The sequence below is a fragment of the Numenius arquata genome, chromosome 2 (assembly GCF_964106895.1).
Source record: "Numenius arquata chromosome 2, bNumArq3.hap1.1, whole genome shotgun sequence".
NCBI lineage: Eukaryota > Metazoa > Chordata > Aves > Charadriiformes > Scolopacidae > Numenius > Numenius arquata.
In genome coordinates, this window is record NC_133577.1 from 39,042,124 (window position 1) to 39,050,949 (window position 8,826).

At 49.7% G+C, this 8,826-nt stretch overlaps 1 protein-coding gene across 1 annotated transcript; it reads left to right on the top strand.

Moving 5' to 3' along the window:
* On the top strand, positions 1-2,307 carry ZFP36L2 (ZFP36 ring finger protein like 2). Its single transcript, XM_074168051.1, has 2 exons — positions 1-287; positions 874-2,307. The coding sequence occupies exons 1-2, from the start codon at positions 237-239 to the stop codon at positions 2,305-2,307; spliced, it is 1,485 nt and encodes a 494-aa protein (XP_074024152.1). The 5' UTR covers positions 1-236.
* The last annotated feature ends 6,519 nt before the right edge of the window (positions 2,308-8,826 follow it).

Consider the following 8,826-nt stretch of genomic DNA (forward strand, 5'->3'; position numbering starts at 1 on the left):
ATGGGGGCGGCGCGGGGCGTCGCGGAGTTCCCGCAGTTCGCTCGCTGCTGTGCAGCCGCCGTCGCCGCCTCGGCCCGGCACCCGTCGTCCCGCCCGCCCCGCCGGGAAGGAGACGGGACCATTTCGGATCTCAAGCAAACGGTCCCCTCCTGTCTAGTCGTGGCTTTTCCAAACCCTCCGAGGAGAGCGGGATCTTTCGGTCCTTCCTGTATTTCCGACCATTACAGGATCTAGAAATGTCGACGACACTATTATCTGCCTTCTACGACATTGACTTCTTGTGCAAGGTAGGGAGGAGCGTGGTGACCCGGGCTGCCGGCGCCAGGCGCCCAGGACGGCACTGCGGGCCGCTCGCCCCGGGGGGACGGGCCACGGGCCCCGGCGGGGCGGGAGGCCGGTGCCCGCCCGCCCGCCCGGGACTCGGGGAGCGCGGCTGGCGGGTCGCCGCCTGACAGCTGGCCGGGCGGAGGCACGGCGGGTCCCGCCGCGGGGCGGCTGATGCAAGGCTGCGCGGAGCGGCGGGGCTGCGCCCTCCCTGCGCGGCTCCCGGGGGGTGGGAGCTCTGGGTTGTGCGAGTTGTGGCGGCGCTGAGTCGCTCTGCAGCGTGTTGCGCTGCCGAGACGAACTTTTAAAAAAAAAAGTTGTGCACGCAGCATAGGCTGCGAGGGAGGCTGCTCCCCGGCTCTGCCCCGCTCGCCTTGGCAGAGCAGACCCCTTTTCGGGGCCGGCTGGGCGGCGCGTCCCCCGCCCTGACCCCCGCGGTGCGGCGGGAGCCGTGTCGGTGGGCTGGCGGTCACCCTGCAACACCCTCTCTTCTCTCCCGCTCCCTGTCTCCCCCGCCCCCTCCCTCCCTCCCCCCATCCGCCCCGGCAGACGGAGAAGTCCCTGACCAACCTCAGCAGCATGCTAGACAAGAAGGCCGTGGGGACCCCGGTGACCCCCCCGAGTTCCAGCTTCGCGCCGGGCTTCCTGCGGCGGCACTCGACCAGCAACCTGCCGGCGCTGGCCGGCGGCTCCAAGTTCCCCAGCCCCACCGGCTCCAGCTCTTCCTCCACCTCCTCTTCCTCCTCCTCCTCCTCCTCGTTCGGCAGCCTGAAGGAGACGGGCTCCGGCGGAGGCGGCGGCGGCAGCAGCAGCCCCACAGCCCTGCTCAACAAGGAGAACAAGTTCCGGGACCGCTCCTTCAGCGAGAACGGCGAGCGCAGCCAGCACCTCATGCAGCAGCTCCAGCAGCAGCAGCAGGCGGCGGCCGGCAAAGGGGGCGGCTCCGGCGGCGGCGGCGGCGGGGCCCCCATCAACTCGACGCGCTACAAGACGGAGCTGTGCCGCCCCTTCGAGGAGAGCGGCGCCTGCAAGTACGGCGAGAAGTGCCAGTTCGCCCACGGCTTCCACGAGCTGCGCAGCCTCACCCGCCACCCCAAGTACAAGACCGAGCTCTGCCGCACCTTCCACACCATCGGCTTCTGCCCCTACGGCCCCCGCTGTCACTTCATCCACAACGCCGACGAGCGCCGCCCGGCGCCCGGCGGGGGCACGGCCGCCCCCCCTGCCGCCGCCGCCGCCGCCGTGGGGCCCCACCACCACCCGCACCACCCGGCCCCGCACCCCGCCGGCAGCACCGGCGACCTCCGCGCCTTCGCCCCCCGCGACCACCCGCTGGGCGGCGGCGGCGGCGGCTTCGGGCACCCCCGCGGCGGCGAGCGGCCCAAGCTGCACCACAGCCTGAGTTTCTCCGGCTTCTCCGCCCACCATCACCACCACCACCACCACCCGCACCCCCACACCGCCGCCCCGCCGCCGCCCCCGCCGCCCGGTGGCCGCCTGGACGCCGCCCTGCTGGAGAGCCCCGGCGGGTCGCGCACGCCGCCGCCGCCCGCCTCCGCCGCCTCCTACTGCGAGGAGCTGCTCTCGCCGCCCTGCGCCAACAACGCCTTCGCCTTCTCCGGGCAGGAGCTGGGCAGCCTCATCGCCCCCCTCGCCCTCCACACCCAGAACTTCGCCGCTGCTGCCGCCGCGGCCGCCGCCGCCGCCGCCTACTACCGCTGCCAGCAGCAGCCGCCGCCCCCGCCCGGGGGGGGCTGCCCGCCGCCCCCCGCCTCGCCGCCCTTCAGCTTCCAGCCCCTCCGCCGCCTCTCCGAGTCGCCCGTCTTCGACGCGCCGCCCAGCCCCCCGGACTCCCTTTCCGACCGGGAGAGCTACCTGAGCGGCTCCCTCAGCTCCGGCTCCCTCAGCGGCTCCGAGTCGCCCAGCCTGGACTCGGGTCGCCGCCTGCCCATCTTCAGTCGCCTCTCCATCTCCGACGACTAGTGGGGGGCCGAGGGGGGGGCCGCCCAGCAAGTAAGTTACCGAGCGAAGAAAGCGAATCCTTCTCTTCTTCCTTTTTTTTTTTTTATATATATATATATCTTATCTATATATACACCGAGAGCTGAACAAAACAAAAAACAAAAAAAGCATTTTGCAAAAGGGCAAATGACACGAACTGAACAAACCTATTTTTATAGAGAGACCTTGGAAGAAGGGGATTTTCGTTTCGGGGTTTTTTTTTTTTCGTTGTTGTTGTTCTTTGGAGACAAGTTATGATATGCACCAGCAGCAGCCATTCCATCTGTGTTCAAAAACAAAACACACACAAAAAAAAAAAGAGCATTAGAAAAGACGCCACCAGAAAGCAACAAACAATCCGGGGAGCATGGGTCCTGCCTGTCCTGCTCCTCCAAACCTGCAGACACACACAAAAAAAGGTTACAAAACTAGTTTTGTCTTTCAATCCAGTTCAAATAAAAACAGAGAACATACTAAACCTATAAGCTTTTTTTTACAAAAAAAAAAAAATCCAACATCCTGCCAAGAATATGCCTTGATAACAACCTTCTTTTTTTATATATCTATATATTATTATTATAACAAATGCTAAAACCTTCATTCCAAAGTTTAATATTGGTTCCATTGCCACCACTTAGTGGATGTTTGGCTTAGAACAATTCTTTTTTGTTGTTGCTTTATTTGGAAGCACTCAACTGAGTTTAGTTTGTAATTGTTGGAGAATAACTGCTGATTTTTTTAATTTTTTTTTAGCTGTTTGAGTTGATTGCATGAATGAGTCACTGCACACAACTCAATATGAAACTATTTAACTTATTTATTATCTTGTGAAAAGTATACATTGGTAATTTGTTCATACTGTATTTATCGGGTATGATGAAAAGCAATAGATATATATTCTTTTATTATGTTTAAATTATGATTGCCATTATTAATCGGCGAAATGTGGAGTGTGTTCTTTTCACAGTAATATATGCCTTTTTGTAACTTCACTTGGTTATTTTATTGTAAATGAGTAAAATTCTTAATTTAAGAGATTGTATGTAATATTTATTTCATTAATTTCTTTCCTTGTTTACGTAAATCTGAAAGATTGCATGGTTTCTTTATAGAAATCGGTCTCGATGCTGTGGAAGTAGTTTGAGGAATTTCTATGGGTTTTTTTTAGAATGTAAATGGTTGTAGCCCGTCCGAGTTGAAAAACGAGAAAAAACAAACAAACAAAAAAAAAAAGACTGACTTACCAATCAGACTTCAAAGTGGCAAATTTAATTCAGACTTGTTTAAAGTAACCAAAAAGTATTTTTGTTGCCTAACTCCACCAATCACACTGTGATATAGTCTCAAAAGTATGTAGCAATAATTGGGGGTCCCAGTATTATGTCTCACAGTGCCTTGAGGGTCCATGCTTGCCTTAAATCTCTCGCAACCAAATAAGTATTTTTCTTAATGCTTGAGATAATTTGAATGTAGGGATGGGTTTTATCTACAGAGCAAAATTTTGCCACTCTTTATAAGAATGGAGGCCATCTTTGGATCTGAAACTTTATACAGTACATGAACATATCTTGTTTAATTGAATTCCAAAACTTGTAATTTTTTTTTTTCCTTATGTAGAAAGGCGGGAGTTTTCCAAAACTTTCCTGGACGGTGGATGAATGAGCAGTAGCTTAGTTTTGTTTGTACATAGGTACAGATTGAGCACTATGTACTCTTTTGGACTACTTTTAACAGAAGTATGTTTTGAATGTAACTAAAGGATAAGTCAACTTGAGTTGTAATATATTTTTCGGGAGTCAGTTCACTACAAATTGTGTGAGACTGTAAACTTTGTACTGTAAATGTTTTGTAGTTCTCCCAATAAAATTTTTTTGGAAAAAAAACCCACATCACTAACCCTTCAAACTGTTGGAGCCCTGCCTGCCAGGCAGAGAGTATTTCTTGCTGAACACCACTGCCACCCCACCAATCACAAATACGTCTAGCTACAGATTAACCAGTTTGCACTGCAGCTCCAGTCCACTCCTGCAGCAGTTACTGGTCAGCGGCCAAAGCTAATAAACGCTTCCAGAAGGTTCGGGAGTATTAGCATTAGTGGTGTGCTGTATCCTTCTTTTTTTTCTTTTTTTTCTTTTTTTTTTTTTTTTTTTTTTTAAAAGGGTGAAGGATCAAACCTTTGCTGGTTGTACCTTAACAGCTGGAGTGGAAAAATGTAGTAATGGCATTTATCAGTGGCATTGCTGATGGGGCTGTATGAGCGTGCCATTAGTCTTCCCAGCTGGTTTGGGGTAAGGAGGAAATGGCAGTTTGGGTAATAAAAAGGCATAATTAAGGTTTATCCTTTGTCCCAAACGCTTTGTTCCTCTTCACTCGCAGGAATGCGGACTTCTGCCTCAATGCTCCCATTGCCCAGCTGAGGGCATATCGGTGTTAATCAGGCTAGCATTAAACGTGTTAATCAGTTTTCAGGGCTTGGGTTTTAAACAAATTACTTTTCCAAGGGTATATTTATATAACGAAATACTTGGCGGCCTGGGGTCTGTTCGTTAATACTGGAGGAATTTTAGCTAATAACTAACTCCAGTTTGGTCTATTATTCTGATCAGTCCCTTAAACTTTTAAGTCACGATTTCTACTGGTTTCTATGTTCTTTTGTCATACTAATAATAAATGTTAACATTATGGCATCTCTGTGCTGCCTGGACTGCCACAGTACTTTCTATAAATACAAGGTAGAATGTAATACCGGTGCCATATGTTTGTGTAACAAACCTTGGAGTGACTCTCAGTTTAAAATTAAAACAAACGTAAGCAATGTATGACAACAGAGCCCAGCTACAGCAATTGCCCCCCCCCCTCCTTTTTTTTTTTCATGGATCGGTCTGACATTTTGGCTCAGAGTTGCTCCCTTTGATTCCCAAACTTAATTTCTGAAGAAACTTTTTGGCGCTGCCAGCACAGTAGCACCGAGCAGCATGGGGCCCTTCCCTGGGCATCCCTGGTACAGGTGCCATGGCTGTGAGTAGGAAGCATTGGACAGTCTTCTGCAGGGACAGAGAGGAGCTGTAGGTTTGACGTGTGCCTAAGCTGATGTCTTAACTCACTTTTGGGATTTTGAAACTAATTGTCAAACTAAAACTGCGTTAATTAGCAGTGCATGTCTCATTTGGTTTCAGATTTTCTTCCTTCCCTAGGTAGGTTTTTTGCTTCGGTCCCTTGCCCACCTCTTACCCTAAGCCTGCCTTTTTCTTGCCACAGTAGATAAGGACCTTTTTTATTGCTATATTTCACTTATCTAGGACAACTGTGCTCCATCAGCGCAGTACTTTCATCTTCCCTGCCGTTTTCTGTTGGTTGAACAGGATGTCGGAGAGGGTGCCGGGGTTGGCTTTGGTGTCTCCTGGCTGGAAGAACAACCCTGGAAGCTTTCTTCCTTACAGCAGCTGCCTCATGTGAAGAGCAACTGTGCTGGTGTCCACGCCAGGGTTTTTTGTTTCTGTGTTGAAAAGGCTGCCAGGACGGGATGGGTGGCAGCTCACGGGTGTCTCCCAGCGGGCTGGTGGCGGGCCGGTATGTGGGGAGAGCGGGGCCTGAACTGCCCTCAGCCCTGCTGCCAGTGAGCGATGCTCTGAGGCTGCCCGCCCTGCGCCCTGGCTTGTTTGCATCTCTGCGAAACTGCGCTGCAAAACAGTCTATGGCAGCGTTGTGTGCCGCTGTTCGGAAAACTAGAAGTCCTTGAACTGGGAAGATAAGTGTCTGTTTCTTGTGCTGCACAATCAAGTGTTAACCTTTAAACCGGTGACTTATGTTGTTGATTTAAGCAAATGTTCTCTTGCTTTTCATTTCAAAATTCAGCAAAGCATGTAAAGCTGGTCAGACCATTCAGAAATTTCCTGCTACCTTGCAATAAATCGATAAACTCTGCATAAAAATAAACTGTTTTTCTTCAAGAGCTTTGGGTTGAGATGGAACTTGAAGGTCTCTGCTGTTGCCCTTTAGAGATGTGATACTTTTTTCTTAATAGTTGGGACACTGAGGATCTGGAAAACGGTTATTTTACTCATTATTGGTTAGGATTGAGTCTTGCATACTTGCTTCAGTTGATAATCTGAAAGAAATTGCAGCAAAGATTTAAATTTGTAGAAATAGGTGTAATGGTATAGATCTTGAAATAGGAATTGATTTAACGAGGCTCGGTATGATCATTAGGGGGGTTTCAAATGTATCAAATCAACAGTTTTGATTTTTACCTCCTAACCCTCTCAGTTTCTTGGTGGCTTTTTATTTGTTTGGGTTTTCTCAGTTTGCCTTTTTCAGGAAGAGCGGATGTGCTCTAACTCTGGTGCTTTTGCTTTCTCTGGGCTTTGGGGTTTGCTGCCCGACCCAAGTTAATACAAAAATTAAACCCGATTCAGCACGCAGCTGAACAGATTGCGCACCACCCAAATATTCCCAGCAGTGCCCCAGAAAGCCCAGGGACACTGCGCTTCGCTTAGTGCATCACGGTTGAAGCATGAGCTGGTTTCGCTGTATTCCCATATTTACCTATTTCGGGTGTAGAAGTTGGAATTACAGCTTGGTCCGTGTCACTTGTGGGAGAGAGCACATGGCCAGCAGAGGAGCTGGTAGACTGCCAGCTCCTCTCTCTGCTGTATTGCTGAATGCAGAACGCAGCAAACCAGCACCTCAGTGGTTAAATAGACAGGGGATGAGCTCTTTTCCAGAATGTCATTTAAATGTCCAGTGCAACTCTCATATTACTTTGAAAAAGAAATGGTTGATCCCATCCCATCCCATCCCCTCCCATCATCACTAGGTGTGCAGCTTTGGGGTTTTTGTTTATTTTTTTTTAAAGGGCATATCTGACAACGTTGTTTTTAAAGAAGGCCCAAGATGACGTCTTTGTTTATGATCGAGGTGTGCTTTTATTTTTTTCCTTTGGCTAGTGTAGCACTAAAGCTAAGGGACTTTTACTATATATTCTTAATTATGTGGTCTGTCTTTTCTTGCTGACCTTGAGTGTGACTCTTACTTGACAGAGCTTCAGGTGGTGGTGCTCTGTCATTGATAAGATGGGACATTTCAGGTTTTGCCTGCTGAGCCTACAGACCCTGGCAGCACATTAGCCCTGGAAACTGAAACTTCACTTTCTGACCCTTCAGCTTAAACTCACATTCCTTAGTGGTTTAAGGCGAAGGCACTGGGCTTCCCACTTTGTTGCATCTGAACTGTAGTCACATTGTCCCTTCTGCCAACCCTGCAGCTGGTTGGTACCTGCCCAGAGAGGGGCAGGAATATCCTGAATGGCCACAGCCAGACCTGTAAGTGCTCATCTGCTGAAGAAGTAAGTGGAGGGTTGTGATGAAAATGATACACTTGAGGTGCTGTAGCAGGTTGCCTCCACCAGAAGAGAGCGGTTTCTCTGCTCCTCCCTGGCCCTTTCTGACCCACTCCCTGAGCCAGTTCAGGTTGCTGGTCCAGCAGAGCACACTGGCACCCTGCTTGCAGCTTGATCCACCTGGCTGGGGCTGGACGCTTGGTCCACTGCCACCAAAAGGTCCACTTGCCCCCGATCAGGTCTGGCACTCGCCACATCTGCCTGGGGGGGGTTTGATTAATTTTATTAACCAGGCAGAAAGGAAAAAATAGTATTTTCTACTGGGTAACAGGTCAGTAAGGAGTCTGCCAAGTTTCAGAGCTGGTGCAAGTGAGGAGGAGGAGGTACAGTCCCGCATCCAGGAGAGGAGGCGGGAGTGTTGGGATGGAGAACAAGGGACCTCCCCAGCCAGCTGATAGATTGCCTTATCCCTCTTGTGTGGGTTTTGTTCAGTTTAAGGAAACATTGTTTCCTCCACAGTTCCTTGGGAGATTCTTGGTATGGCCATTTTAAAACTGCTTTTCTGTATTGGTGATTATAAGTGACTCACACGGACCTTGAGTATTTCTTGTGCCATTTGAAAAGATACTGACATTTAAAGGAAGGCTCAAATCAAAATAGGGCTTAATTAATGTATCCCTGAGTAGTTATTTTGTCTGGTTTACTGGAAATCAAATAATGGTTGTGTGGCAAAGCTCTGCATCTTCTGAGAAGTTCTGAATGTGAAAGGGAATGCTTGTTATCAGTTGGCATAGATTTAGCAGGCTGTGTAATTTTTGCAACATATGTGCTGAAGAACATTGATTTACATGTCTAATCCTTTATTAATATTAATAATTTAATATTGGGAGAGGAGGGTGGAGGAATGAGATTCCTCCCTTGAGGTCTAGAGGACCTTGTCTCTAAAAAGAGGGTTTTTTTCTCAAAGCTTAGTCGAACAGATAGGAGTCATTTCATCTCTCCTTTCAAAGAGGTATAATGGGTATGTTAATGGAGGCATTTTGGGGTGAACCCCCCCAAAATTGGCATTCCTGAGGAAAACAGGCAAAATTACCCTGACAAATCTCTCTGTTGCTGAAGAGGGATAGATGACATCTGCTGAGTAATTTCTATTCTGTACACCA